At 41.5% G+C, this 15,036-nt stretch overlaps 2 protein-coding genes across 5 annotated transcripts; one reads left to right on the forward strand and one right to left on the reverse strand.

The window, feature by feature from the left end:
* Positions 1-1,429: 1,429 nt before the first annotated feature.
* On the reverse strand, positions 1,430-7,939 carry leng9 (leukocyte receptor cluster (LRC) member 9). Of its 3 annotated transcripts, XM_046045194.1 has the most exons (9): positions 7,455-7,578; positions 6,286-6,359; positions 6,076-6,125; positions 5,815-5,908; positions 5,249-5,373; positions 4,770-5,096; positions 4,393-4,657; positions 3,311-3,431; positions 1,430-3,207 (listed from the first exon to the last, which is right to left on the reverse strand). In XM_046045194.1, exons 3-9 carry the CDS (start codon positions 6,080-6,082, stop codon positions 2,566-2,568), a joined length of 1,581 nt encoding a protein of 526 aa, XP_045901150.1. In that variant the 5' UTR covers positions 6,083-6,125; positions 6,286-6,359; positions 7,455-7,578; the 3' UTR covers positions 1,430-2,565. The 3 variants fall into 3 exon arrangements, with proteins under 3 accessions (XP_045901150.1, XP_045901148.1, XP_045901149.1); XM_046045192.1 differs by lacking the exons at positions 6,076-6,125; positions 6,286-6,359 and adding an exon at positions 7,891-7,939 and having other exon boundaries at positions 7,455-7,580; XM_046045193.1 differs by lacking the exons at positions 6,076-6,125; positions 6,286-6,359 and adding an exon at positions 7,651-7,669 and having other exon boundaries at positions 7,455-7,580.
* Positions 7,940-8,040: 101 nt separating this feature from the next.
* Positions 8,041-13,775, forward strand: flcn (folliculin). 2 transcript variants are annotated; one of them, XM_046045190.1, is made up of 12 exons: positions 8,041-8,451; positions 8,585-8,803; positions 8,995-9,153; positions 9,273-9,494; positions 9,619-9,785; positions 9,889-9,980; positions 10,834-10,997; positions 11,426-11,539; positions 12,397-12,520; positions 12,657-12,782; positions 12,960-13,062; positions 13,165-13,775. In XM_046045190.1, the coding sequence occupies exons 2-12, from the start codon at positions 8,585-8,587 to the stop codon at positions 13,370-13,372; spliced, it is 1,698 nt and encodes a 565-aa protein (XP_045901146.1). In that variant the 5' UTR covers positions 8,041-8,451; the 3' UTR covers positions 13,373-13,775. The 2 variants fall into 2 exon arrangements, with proteins under 2 accessions (XP_045901146.1, XP_045901147.1); XM_046045191.1 differs by having other exon boundaries at positions 8,043-8,451; positions 8,995-9,141.
* The last annotated feature ends 1,261 nt before the right edge of the window (positions 13,776-15,036 follow it).

The raw sequence follows: 15,036 nt of genomic DNA on the forward strand, positions 1-15,036 counted from the left end.
TCATCCTGAAAAAATGGCTTGGAGACATGCCAAAAATATGTCAAAAAGAGGAGGGTAAATAATAAGCCAATAATTCTTGCAGTTATTGAAATATTAAATAGCCAATAAGTGTATGGTTGTCTGGTGACAGTGGAGAGGTGCTTGTGTTGATGGATGGGAGAGGAGCTCTCACTGAGACTGAGTGAGTGAGTGAGTGAGTGAGTGAGTGAGTGAGTGAGTGAGTGGGATTAAAACTGAGGAGACACCCCTCAGGGACCCTTTATCGTTGCATTGTAGCCCTTCGCAGCTTAACAGCCAAGCGACTTCACAACACGGCAGCAACACGATATTGCCCAAAGATAATTAATCTGTTAACGAGGATTAGCAGTGGTCTAACCCCTCACTCACTTCACCCTGAAATACCAGAGGCACACTTTTACCACCAACCCCCACCTACATCCACGCACACTCCCATCAACCTGACCAATCTCTGTCCAGACTACCACACTGAACCTTGACCAGATTACCGAGAGAAAGAGTAAAAATGCAGAGCTGCCAGCCAACTGTGCGCGCTAAACAATAGTGAAAAGAGATTTTATAAAAATCCACTCACATGTTGGATGCAAAACAGTGAACTCCTGCCTTTGACAGCACTGTTTGGCTGCGACGTGTCGAGAGCTAATGTGAAGTCGAGATGCGAATAAGCACTCATAGATGGGGTGAGAATATGGGTAGATGCAGGGAAAGGCAAGTTAAAACACTGAGGAGGGGAAAAAAAGTGGGTTCCCAGAGAGTGATGCTGAGAGAGAGAGAGAGAGAGAGAGAGAGAGAGAGAGAGGAGGCGGGAGAGAGATGGAGTGAACAATGAATTGAGAGAGGGGGAAAGCGGCAATGGATTTTAAGGCAAAACCAGTTTTCAGTGAAGGCTACAGAACAACACTGATTCACTGAGAAGGAGGCAGAGGAGAACATGCAACAACGACAGAAGTGATGAGAGCGCACCGATGGAGATGCTCTATGGGCGATTTGGTTGAGAGAAGCAAAGTGGAGATAGGATGGTGACACACAGCAAGAGTATAAAGAGTATGGTGTTTGTCTGTCATTGGAGAAAAGGGGGGCAGAGGCGAGTGAGCAAAGAGGGAGGGGGCGGTGTTAGTTTTTCTGTGTCACTGAAAGAGAGTGGGGGAAGGGAGGCAGGGAGATAATGCCAGCTAGGGAGCAAACAGTAGCGAGCCAGAGAGCATACTCACTGACTCATATAGCCTATGTATAGTGTATGTATGTGTTTGTCTGTATCTGGGAGGAAGGGGGGAAAGATGACAGAAAATTATATTATGTATGCAAGAGCTGTTCAGGGAGCATTTACACAGCCGTTAGACCACAGCAACAGCAACAGAACTGCATCCAGGCCATCCATCACTGCACTGATAAAATATCACCACTCGCAGGATTTAAAATAACCAACTCAATATTTAATGACCTTGGTAATCTAGTGGTTAAAATTCATTGTAAAAGCATACAGAGCCATCGGTCTTATGGAACACAGTCCATTCAGTTTTCATTCATAAAAACAGATTGTATACATTTTGGAATTACGAGTGGCAGAATCCAACCACTTTGGTTCATTCACGGCTATAAAGAAAACCTAATAGTTTCCCCTCATAAACACTTTATGCCATGTACAAATGTCCTTTATGGCAGGTGTATATGTCCTGTCTGTGTAGTTGTGAAACAGTAGATATGGTGGTGGATAAGTTTCCCACCAGATAATACATTTCTTAATATTTTAAACACATTAGGTATTCTACTCAGGGGGTCCAGAGAGTTTAATGACAGATGAAAAATCTCTGCTTCTACAGCAGATGATGTGTGCACTGACAGTTGATTTACACTGAGGGCTCCCTTTTGACTAGAGTTGCAACTACTGTGATTATCAATCAATCTGTTGAGTATTTTCTCAATTGAAATTATTCATTTTAATCAATAACATTTTAGAAAAGAAAAATTGCTTCAAATTGCCTCTTTAGTTTAACCAACAGTCAAAAACACATTTGCATGTTAATATTACTATAACATAAGACATAGTACAGCAGCATCAGCATGTCTTTACAGTGGAGAAGCTACAACTAGGGAATTAATGACATCTAATGTAGGCCCTTAATGGATTAAAAGGCATTCAATAAGGTAAATACATGTATTTGAATCATATTGTAATTTAAGTGTAGTGGAATCCACTCGCATCTTAAAAAAATTTAGAATAATTGAAAATTGTGTGTTTGCCATTGTCCTGCAGTCCCACAGCACGTTACATTTTACTTCTTTTAGGACTTGATATAAAAATGTTTTTTTACCCAAGATATCATTTCAAGTGTATCTTATCTGAATTAACTTAACTTAAAACACACACTTATTTAGTAGATAAGGCCACATGGCCAGTGCAAATGTCAGAGGTATTATATCCAGTCATACCCATTAGGTGCTAACCTACATCTATTTAGTGTGTGTGTGTGTGTGTGTGTGTGTGTGTGTGTGTGTGTGTGTGTGTGTGTGTGCATTTGTGAGTGTGTAAAATGGGACACTCTTCTATCATCTAAGAGTTACTGTGCACACAGTCTCATAAAAACCATCTACTTTGGGACCGCCCATGGCACAAAGGTGTAAGGTGTTCACTGGTAGACGGCCAAAATTTAAACCCTTCCCCACCTTCATGTGCCCCACCTCTTCAAAAATCCTGTCTCCCTCTTTGCCATCTACCTTGGCCAGTGTGAGGTGGTAGCGTGGGTTGTAGGACTCCCTGTGGAGCCAGCCCTCCTTCCTGTAGGCCTCTTGCAGGCCGCTGTTGAGCTGCTGGAGATGAAGCTGAGGCTGGGGGCTCAGGAACAGCACCCTCCCATTGAAATGTTTCAGTCTCACAGGGAAGGTTAGAGCCACGGGGGGGTTTCGATCCAAATGGGCAAACCGTCGGAGGATCTCTCCGGCAGCGGCTACCTCAGCCGGGCCGGGCAGCGACAGGAGGCACAGGGTGACGTGAAGGCTGGACGCAGTCTGCCAGTAAGGAGCAGAGGAGGGTAGAAGGGAAGTGATCTCCTCCTGCAGCTGCTGGAAAGAAGAGAGGATAGCGGGAGTGTTGGCCCTGAAGGTGATGAAGTGAGTGGGTTGTTTCTTTGGGGGACGACCACCACCATGCACCTCCTCTCTCTGCTCCAGAGGTGCTGATGGATTCTGGCTCTGTGTATAATAGAGCAGGAACATAACGACAATCACCGTGTTAAACATGAACTGGAATAGCAGACCAAGAACGTATTTCAGGGTGGACTGTGTTGTCACCCACCGTAGCATCTTCATCCTCCCAGCTTTCTTGCCATTCTGCAGAGGTCTTTTCCTCACCCTCCTCGTTTACACAAGCTCCTTCTTTTTGGGATAAGGACATTTGATCTATTGAAACCTCAAGTCTAAACAATCAAAACAGGTGAGTAAAATTATTCAAGGGGCAGGAGAGCAAGATTGCTTTCTAAGACACACAATTTCCTAAATGTGTTAAGTGTGTGTTAAGTCTTAACGTGAAATAAAGAAAACTGAGTTCTGAGTTCTAACTTTGTGTTAATTGTTATATACCAAATATATAGGTTTTTATTTTTATATTAAAATCCCTATGTTATTTATTTTTGATGACTACATACAGTATTAATTTTCTCCAGTCAAACTGGGGCAGCTAGCTAATCCACCCATCACATAAAACAGCACTTGACAGCTAATGGGTTGTAGAAGCTAGCAGAGCAATATCTCGGGTCAGAGTGTGTCTTTGTTCACACATCTTAAAGACTGTGGTGTAGGACGGATATATTCATTTCTCCCTCTTCCAGTCCTCTACAGCTCCACTCTGCAATGCCATATTCATTAAGCCATGCACGCTTTAGAATCTAATTGGATTGCTCCAAAGCTAAGAGCAATCCAATCAAATGTGAAGGATCTGATACAAATCATTCTCTTCTCACTGAAATTCTATTTTAGATCTGCAAATAATGTTTATTATAATTTCCCACAGTCCGAGGTGACGTCATTAAATGTCTTGTTTTGTCCAAAACCCACAGCCATTCAGTTTACTATCATCTATGACAAAGAAATGCATAAAATATTTAATCAAATTTGAAAAGCTGGAACCAGCAAACATTTGATATTTTTGCTTAAAAAAGAACTAGCGCTATTAACTAGAACTATTATTTGATTATTAATATTGTTGCAGAAAATGTATTTTATGTTGATCGACTAATCGTTGCAGCTCTAACTTCTGTGACTTAAAGTTGATACTTTGGATTAAAGAAACAGGCTGAGTATGTAGACACTAAAAATGCTATTCTTTTGTGTTGCTATGTGTTCTCAGTTAAATTTAAATGATGAGCATGAACACCAGACCTAATTACAGCCTCCTCCAGAACACGTGCTCCTCGTGATTCCTGTTGCTCCTGAGAAGTGTTTCCTCTACACTTTGGAGCTGCTTGTGCTGAGTCAGGGGTATGAGTATTCCTCTCACTCGGCTTCTCTTCCTCCAGATGTGTGTTCTTGGTATTACTGCAGTCCTCTGTTTCACTCTCTTCCTGCCCACAGACAGCAGGTGGCTGCTCCTCTGTTGTATTAAGGAGGTCTTGTTGTTGTTGTTCTTGGGCTTCTGTGTTTATTTCTTGTGAAAGAAATGGTTTTATTTGGTCATGTTATATCGTGTAGAGTGTGCTGGCTTTTGTAAATTTTGTGTAAGTTTGTAATTGGGGTAGCACTAAAAGGTCCTCTCTTACCCTTTACTTCCGCCTCTCCTCCAAAGGGGGGAGCCAGAGATTGACCAGTGGAACCAAACACCCTGTCAGTCCTGCTGTGGCGGTCCCAGACCCGGTGCCCTCTGTAGGTGAAGTACTGGATCCTGTGTCTGGGCAGGGCCATCTCAGTAGAGTAATCACAGTCGCAGAGGTCGGTGTCCCAGTTGAAGTCATTGAAAGGACGTTCCAGCACACCAAGAAAGCGATCCACATACCCCACTAAGAATTCGGATGAATCCACTGACGGGTCCCACAGGATCCGGGAGATAACTTCATCAGCTGTGCGCATGCGAGGCTTTTTGTTCACCTCTGCGTGAGATTAAGATATAAAATAAAGCGTCAAAATATATTAATGTACGAAAAAAAGGGATTAAAGATTAAAAGAAGTTACATTGGCCTCTTAAGATGTTGTATGCTGTCATTATCAGATGACAATGTAAACTAGCTAGATATGGAGTGACCTTTCGCCTCGTATTTTGGCTTTGTTGCTTTGTTGACTTTCCTCTTTTGTTTTTCCACCTTCTCTCGATCCTGTTCGTCATTTTGGTCAGGAGGCGCAGACCCTGAATCATCTATTGATGGGTCACTATGAAAAAGGGAGTAAAAGCAAAAGTGGAAAGATTATCAAAATGTACATTGTCTTAAAGCATGACAAATGGAAGAAGATTTCTAAATTCCATTGGACACTGATTCATGTCTGAACTTTGTGCAGCACCCATATTTAGTCATGGCGTCAAGTATCAGTCTCTGTCTGGTGTGCAATATGATCTGTAATTAACAACTGAAATAAAAAATACAGAACAAGCTCCTCAATTTCCAAAGAGACTGTTTTTCTAAAACCAGATAGAGCTTAGCAATAAGGAATTAACATTCAGACAGCCATCTATTTAATACCAGCCTTTGTGCTATGGTAATCTGCAAATCCATTTAATGTTGCAGTTATTAAAAATGAATTATGTTCATGTCAACTAGGAAATTAAAATTCATCTTGCTGGTGAGTTTGCTGAACAAGATAAGGCGAGCAGACCTGTGAGTCAAGCGACATCTGTGGCCAAAATGACACTTTCCCATCAGGAAAAATTGGCACACGTTGACCCCATCCTCATCCCGTTGTGCCGATTCTGTCGATGATAGAGTGACAGTAAGCAAGACAGACATGTCATTAAACTGTAATGAAAGTGAGCAACATCCCGATCTGCATTTCAGTTAAGTTAAAGAAACTTAGGAAATGTAGCGTGCCTGCCCCATAATTCTGCTGCTACAGTCAATACTGAACTGAGGAACCCACCAGACATGTGAACCTAGAAGCCAAACTGAGAAAGAGTCCGGTAGTGGGTGCTGAAGAGAGGGAATACAGGTATAAAGGAAATTCACACCCTGCTCGTGCATGTTCTCAGATTAGAGCATTCACTGTTTACTAAAGCAAGCTGGATAAATGAAAATAACACTAACATATAGCATTATGTGAGATTCATACTTGGAGCAGGGAACGAAGTACCTGTTTCTGCTGTTTTCTTCTGCACGTGTTTCCAATACGGTAGAATTGCGACTCCTATACAAGCCTCCATGTCCCTGAAATATGTTTATGTGTGCCAGGTCACAGATGTCAGGAACTATGATCCCAGATCCCTAATCCTGTCCTTAAAAATCAATTTTACCCGATTCCTTCTGGTCCTCATATTAAGCAGGTCTGAAACTACACTTAACAATTCAAATCAGAAATAAATAAGTTAGTAATCCCTAAGAGGAAACTGGCAGTGGGAAAAAATTATGTGTATAACATTATATTTCCTCCACGATCCAAAGAGTATCAATCATGTAACAGGTGGCAATGACTCCCCCAGAGGACTCAAATGTCAAGCCAAGTAGATGGGACGCTATTGCCTGTAAACTCAAACACATGCCACACATGCTGCAACCCTATTTCCAGATAGGAGAACTGGAGGTGATTCACAGCCCAAACCCTTTATGTATTTGCTGTATTATCAGAGATAGCTGGCGCAGGCTCCCCAGATCATGGGGGAACATGAGCAGACGTCTAGTCTTTCAACTGCTTCCAGACGAAAGATTTCAGTGCAACTGACTGGAAGTAACTGGGTAAAATAATTATTATGAAGGCCTGTTTTCGTAGGAAAGGTTATCTGGATTTGAGCCCAGTGAGACAAGTGGGAGTATATGGAGACCATAAAGATTCTCATATTGGATTTGGAGGTTAGAGGCGGCTCTTGACTCACTTCCTGACACTTTTCCAGCAGAGCTGCCCAACATAGTGAAGGGAAAATGTTGGATGTCATTACAGTAGTCCGCTCACTCATTCAGCTTTCCTTTTCACAGCAAGGGGCTCCAGGCACATAATAGCATAGACTAAATAAAACCTTACCAGAACTCACATTGCTCACAGTAACACAGACATGTTGTAGACTGAGGAATTTGATAATAGTCAGTTACTTAGAAAGGAGTCAGAGACTGATTTCAGTAATAACAGTCACTACTAGATCTACTGTACATGTTGTATATACATACATGTACAATCTGCTCAATATGTGATGCATTATATGGACTTACCTATCGTTAAATAATGTCTCAAATGAAGTTAATAACACCTGTAGACCCATTTTAAAAAAACAAACAGAATCAGTATGTGTAAAGCTACACAGGGTAATTTACCTTCTGTGGCTTTTAGGGTGACTTTGCCACTGTTGGAATCAACGGGGACCCCTGCCTCTGTCAAGTGGGTCCCATCATCTCTGTGGTCCTCTGGTCCCCCTAATCCGTCTGATGCCATGCCCAAACCTGTGATTTAAAATGCAAAGTTACTTAAAAGAAATGCGGGGCTGTATCACTCTGGTGTTTGCTGCTACACCTTTGTTTTCTTTGTTGGATCTGACAGAAAGACAAAGTACAATCGGGCACTCCTAAAACTGTAAAACTGAGTTCTCCACTCCAATTTAGCTAATGCGGAAATGATTGGTTAGCGTTGTACGATATTACAACCCTTTAAAATACAACAACTCCTGAAATAATTATCGTAATATTTACAACATAAACACGTCCATAAAACCACCTGGAAAATGTACTTTCTTTTAATTATTGACATACTAACCGAAGGAGCAAACGATTCTGACTTTTTAATCGAACTTTGACCCTCAGGGTTTTTTTTAGCTCATCTGGAATTCTGGGTAATGCAGTTTTTATCTGTTTTTCGTTGAACATGCTTTTGTGGAAACATTACATGAAGCCCGATATTAGCAAATACAGCTGCTGTTTGCTGACTCTCATATGATTTAAAAAATACTCGAGATGTTTTTGATTCAACGATTAAAATTGAGAAAAGGTAGAGCTGCTTACTGCCACGCGTCACTCGTGTTCGAGTCATAGACTGTAGAGCGCGTGACTCTGAGTCACATGATATGCTCTGTTATTGCCAGTTACCAGCTACACAGAAGGAAAACAGAGCAAGAAAAGTGGAAAATCCCTAAATCTGAGGCATTGAGGATCATGGATTTTGGAAAAACGGACTCATTGAAGAATTGAGTTTGTTTTATACCTCTGTTTTAATATGCTGCTTTTTATAACGGCTTTATGGACATCGCGACAAATGAATGTCCTTTTGTGAGGTACCACTGAGCACCAGTCATTTGTTGAACTTGGCGCTGTACTGAAGGTAAGACTGTGATACTAACAGCTTGAATGACCTAGTGTGACCTAGTAATGTCAGTGACTGACCAGAAATTATGTAATGAACTGCTTGTTCAAACCATATTCAGCACAATAAACGTGAATTTTCTCCCTCTCAGATGAATGCTCTGGTAGCTCTCTGTCACTTCTGTGAGCTCCATGGCCCTCGGACGCTGTTTTGCACTGAGGCACTGCACCCTCCATCTCCATCCCCTTCATCCCAGGCAGGTGTCCCAGTGCATGGGGACGGGGACAGGGACCGAGATGGTGACCGGGAAGGTGAAGGGCTGACTATGAGGGCCAACAGCTCGGCCTCGCAGAGGGGAGAAATGTGTGACGTGAGTGGAGGGTGACATGCCAAGGACAGAATGCTTATCAGAAACTTGTCTCCATTTGAGCTGAACCACCCTTCTCTCTTCTCTCTGTCTACACTATAACACTCTTGCTATAACCTTTTTGCTATGCAGGTGAGTCCATATTCCTGTCATCTGTCTCAAAGTATTATTTTCCTCTTTTCCTTGCCTCATAGGGATGTCGATCTCTTCCTGCATCTCATCCAGGCTTTGTGAGCATTGATGATGAAACAGGTATACGCTTCCTGAGCCACCAGCATCCCAGACAGCCACAGCTGTTCAGCGTGGTCCGCCAGGCCTGCGTACGCAGCCTCAGCTGTGAGGTAAACAGTGACGTACGTCTGTATGTATGTGTGTGTGAGTCACACGTCTCATGCCATCTCTCAAACCACTTTTCTTATTCCTCTGTCACCACATTTACTTCCACCTATCGCCTCTCTGTCTGTTTCGTCAGGTGTGTCCCGGCCGTGAAGGGCCAATTTTCTTTGGAGATGAGCAGCATGGTTTTGTGTTTTCACACACCTTCTTTATCAAAGACAGCCTCGCCAGGGGCTTCCAGCGATGGTACAGTATTGTCATGGTAGCAATGGACAGGATCTACCTTATCAACTCCTGGCCTTTCCTGTTGCGCCATCTTAGACTCACTATACAGAGCCTGCAAAGCACAGCCCTCAAGGTAGGGTAGACACATGGACATTACATGCCTTTAATCCGTTTACTCAAATAGGAACATGAAGACTTATTCCAAAGGTATGTATCTATTTGGTCACCTAATGTCTTGGTGCTGTACTCTCCATCAGGTGTTTGACAATGAGCAAGGAGTTTGTCCCCAGCGAGCAGTGAGGATGAACAGTGTCTTTTCACCTGCAGTTTTCCCACACCAAAGGAGTGGCAACGCAGCCCGATCACTAACTTCTCTTACCCAGCATCCCAACCTCTGGGCCAGCCTGCACTCCTCCTTTAGCTGGTGAGTCGATGTACTGTCAGTCCCACTATATCACACAAGCGGTTGTCTTTATCCAAGTAATCACTTACCTTGACCTGTATTTGTGTTTTCACATTGTCTCCAGGCTGCTGAAGGCCTGTGGTAGTCGTCTGACAGAGAAGCTGCTGGAGGGAGCCCCCACTGAGGACACACTGGTGCTCATAGAGAGACAGACTGGTAAATACATTGTCTTTAATTTAACAGGGTCAGGCAACTATTATGTAACTTTTGTTTTTACCCAAGTAACACCTGTTCAAGAAAAACTGTCCAGTGACAAAGCAAAAGAAATGGAAATATAATTTACTTGGGCAACGCTTCAATATGTCTTGCCTTCCAGGAAAGGTTAGGCCTCTAGATGGAGGATGATGTCACCAGATGTCAGATAGTTTTATCATCAGTCTGAAAAGTCTCTTGTATGAGTCTGATTCACTGGGTCAGTCAGTGTGGAGGCACTAAAAAAACAAAGTGATTAATTTAACCATTGTACTCAAATACACTGCCTTTCCAGAAAGGGTTTTCACAATTATTAGTCAAGATTTAGAAAGTGATTAAAAGATTAGATATTTAAGTCCAGCACAGCTCTTAGATTGTGGAATTTTAATACCCCTTTCACCCATATTAATATTGTGAGTAAATTAACTTTTTTGTAGCACTTACAACATAATAAAATAAATAAATTCATCAAAAATAAGCGATCTTAAAGCAGCTCATATAAAAATGCCAATGTGTACAAATAGATAAAAAGTTTTTTTTTAATAGTTTTTTTAATGTGGTACAGATTCGGTAATTCTGATACTGCAGGGAGTGTGCTGACTTGTATCAGTGGAAGTGTGGTAGGATTGGTATTGAAATTAGTCATAGATAAGTGGAGAGCTTATACAGTACTGAAGTTGATTCGAAAATAGAGTTGATATAGAGCCAGATCTTTTTAGTAATTTCCTGGGGAATCTCCCCATTTGTAATGAACTTCGGCCTGAAAACATTTGGTCATCGCTATTTCTATTTTTATGTCATTCTCTGTTTCCAAAAGAGCAAGAGGAGGAAATGAGCTGCTGGGAGGGAGCAGAAGGAGGCGGTTCTAAGTCACAGCGGCACCCATCGGAGACCGAGCTGGGCCACGACTTCCTGTTTGATGACGCAAAATTAGATGAATTACCGGGTCCAAAGTTTTGGTCCCTGAGGCATTTGAGACAGGTAAAGTTAGGGACGTTTTTAGCTTGTCAATTTGTCGTTCATAATTATGTTAAATTAACTATGTAAGTTTTCAGAAAACTGAAAAAAAAAGGAGATTAAAAGCTCAGTTACATTGTTTCCTCAACCTCCGACTAGGAAGAGCATGACAGACAAGATTTAGTTTTTTGCAAGAATTTATAGTTTTTTGGCACAATCTGATACATTTTAGTCATTCACAATTTCAAGGTTCAAGGTACATTTATATGTCATTCTACAACGCAAGGCTGCACAATGAAATTCCAATTGTAGCCCCCTTCACGCTGCACACACAGAACATATACACACATGTTAATTTACAATTAGAATAGAACAACAATTAAAATAATTAACAATAGCACACATACTGTATCTATGAGTTCCTGTACATCACATTCTGATTTGTTCTGCAGGTCCTCGGGGCGGTGGAGTTTCGTCAGCTGGTGTGGCATGTGCTCATGGGAAATCAGGTCATATGGAGAGGCGCAGACCCCGGGCTCATTCAATCAGCTTTTACTGTGCTCAGGGTACTCTACTCCTATGCTACTGTATCCCTTTCTTCCTTTCTTTAGGAGAGATAGTGTCATTATGATGTGGGGAAATATAATTAAGACAAGGGGTAACACCTGTGAGGATCCTCATCAGTTGAGCTACGGTGTAAATAATGCGCCATTAGTTAAATGCAGCTTAGTATAACACAATTGTAACTACAATCACCTAACATTAAACACTTACGTTTCATGTTATGATTAATTAAAAATGACTAATACCGTCTTAAATAATCATCTTCATGTGATATAAACTGATTACAGTTGATTGGGTTTCAGTTAGTTTTCCTTAAAGAAAAAATGTTCATTCACTTAAGTAAAGTTTGTTGTTGTTTTTCTAACTTCCAGTTCTTGCCTGAAGACATATTATTGTTTATGTTCCCATTACACACCTTGAACTTTCCGTTGCCTGTACATGCTTCTCTCATCTTTCTATGCAACAAGACAGAGCATGTAGCAGTTTTCATTATACAATTATTGTTCCTTTTGACTGTTGAAAAATATTTGAGTTTAAATAATTGGTAATAATCTTTATATTGTTTTTAATATCCGTTACCGAAAACATAGCAGCACGTTTTCTGCTGCTTGTAATAGTGGGAAAAGCTGTTACTAATTACAATAACAGTAGCTCTGTTGTATTCCAGTGTCCTGGTAATTGTGACAGTGTGGCAGCATGAAGAGCACCAGTACCCTTAAACTGAAGCACCTAAATGGAATTCAACCATGAATCATTTTATTATTTACACCTGTGCTTTTCCTACTGAGACTTGTCAAAATGCCATCCATGAAAAAGGCAGCCACCATGTTTATAATCTGAATCTTTTGTTTCCCATCAGTCTTTGCTCCCAGTAGGCTGTGTGCGTTCTGTGCCATACAGTGCTCAGTATGAGGAGGCCTACAAATGCAACTTCCTGGGTCTCAGTCCAGATGTCCTTATTCCAACCCATGTCAGCTCCTCAGGTACAACACAGTGCATAGACTTACACTGTGATAGATTACTGTGTGAAACCTCACAGAGAGCTGCTGTTGCAAACTGCAGGCTTGTTGGTGCAGGTCATATCGTGTTGACTTAATTTTCCTTTTGTTCGTCCTGCAGAGTTTTCAGTGCTGGTGGATGTCAGTTCAGAGAGAGGCTGTCAGATTTCATCCATGGGTGAAGATGATATCTCCTCACTTTATCAGTTCACCATCAGCAGTGCCAACACACAGCCCACAGACAGGGGTGAGCGCACATACCTACATTTATAAATAGTCACTGTAGGTTTGCTGCCACTGTCAGTGTCAAAAATATGCAGTCCTTTAGACCTTTTTTTCACTGATTATTTAGATCTGAATCTGCATCAAAGTGATGCTCATGTGGGCCAGGTTTAATTTTCATTTGTTTGTGCTCTTTTTCCAGGTCCCTTGTTATTGAACAAGCTGGAGGTGGCCCTGTCTAACGAGAACTTGTCTGTGGACGTTGTATCGCACTGCCTGTTGTGTCTGAAGGAAGAGTGGATGAAGTGAGTAAAATGCATTGTTAATATGAAGACCACCTGGGTTTAAGTAAGACTTTACCACTTTGCATACGAAAGCCTTCTCATAATTGATTCTCTCTATTTCAGTAAAGTCAAAGTGCTGTTCAAGTTCTCCAAAGTGGACGGGCGAGGGAGGGAGGATACCCAGAAGGTTCTGGCCCTCCTTGGTGCCACTGGGCCTGGCGAGGAGGACAATGTCAGGCTGCTCAAGTTCTGGATGACTGGACTCAGCAAAACCTACAAGAGCCATTTAATGACAGCCGTCCGAGGAGGGGAAAGGAGCCCCAGCCAGTGACAAAGAGAGGTGAAGAAAGAGGAGGAGGGAGGGTTAGAGGGAGAAAAGGGGGCTTAAAAGAAGGTGGAATACTAAAGGAAGGAAAGTGAAAGCAAAATGTTTTCATCAGCCGGGACTTTCAGCATGATGAAAGAGGAATGTGAATGGATGACAAAAAAATCTTTGGCATCATCCATTATTGCCTTTTTAAGTAATGGGAAATCTACTGTTCCTAATCCTGCACAGACTAACAAATTCAGTCAGTCTGGATAATGTATGAGCGTTTTTGTTTGTCAAAGGGAATTACTGTAAAATACCTATTCATACTAATATGTGAAGTTTAACTTATTACAGAACGACTTTGCACTTTGTTTACTGTTTTGCTTATGTTTTAAAATGAAATAAACAAATGTGAATGCTCTGAGGTCCTTGTTTTTTTCTTCTTTTTTTTTATTCCACAATTGGCTCCATCTGGTGGCAAATAGAAAGAACTAAGAAAGTGAGCAAGAGCGAGTTGGAGGAGGAGAGCAGCATTTTTCTGCCAGCTCCCACTCACTTGTTTGACTGGCTGACAGCCAACAAGTCTCAGTTGGTGTAAGACAACACTTTTAAGGTTTTCTGGTGTTCTGTACAAAACCGTTGCATAACACGCCCTTGCTCTAGTACGGCCGACCACAACAGCAGGATTTTGGCTGCCTAATGAGCCAGTCGCACACTGATCCACTAAAAAGCAGAGTTTTTTTTCCTTTTCATTCCACAGTTATTTGAGCCTGCCTTGCTGAAGCTTCAGTCAATAAAATTCGGCAACATACGGCTTTGTTTAAATTGCGGGGGCTGCTCTTTTTCTTCGTGACATAAACTTTTACGTAGAAATAACTACATCATTTGTAGTAAATTACAAGGAAAAATTAATTTGTATACATCAGCAGTGACTAGCTTTCCTTGTAAAATGGATAAACTTCTCAATATTGCTACTACGCTACTGTGTCCTAATAGACTGACTTTTTTTGTTATGCTTTTCTCTGCCTAACTCAAATCTGGATTTCATTTAGCAAGTTTCACTAAATTGAAGCACAAACATAATGTGCAACACCCCCACATATTAGTTAGATATTTACTTCCCTCAATATGCAAGCGATGAATGAAACAGGAAGACGTCACGATGACTGGATATTTATGCTCGTCTTTAAAACACATAGTATAAGCGAAGAGGTTTCGAATTGATGATGCCTCTGGGAGCATTGATGCTTTGCTCTCTAGTTTCCCTTTCCCCTGAACAGAGATGGGGAAACGTTCTTGCTTCTTTTGGCTTGTGTTCAAAAAAAGGACACACAGCAGAACAAGCCCTCTTTGACACGAAAAAACTACTTTTTACTTCCTTCCTTTCATTAATAATTACCCCTCCTGACATCTAACACCAAAACCAAAATAACACAACACTTCAAATAACCTGAGGGGACAGAACAACACAATACAGACAGGATGATGACAGCAGTGCCCAAAATTACACATCACAATTGCACTATCCACCTCTGTGGAGACACTTTTAACAGTAATGACTACAGAAAGCTGTCACATGTGGAATGACTTGCAGGTTCTGGCAATGTAGTGTTGCAATACTCTTTGTCAGTTGTTCAAGGAATGTGATTTTTCATTAAATATAAAAAAATAGATCATGTGATGAT

Source organism: Micropterus dolomieu, linkage group LG03 (genome assembly GCF_021292245.1).
Source record: "Micropterus dolomieu isolate WLL.071019.BEF.003 ecotype Adirondacks linkage group LG03, ASM2129224v1, whole genome shotgun sequence".
NCBI lineage: Eukaryota > Metazoa > Chordata > Actinopteri > Centrarchiformes > Centrarchidae > Micropterus > Micropterus dolomieu.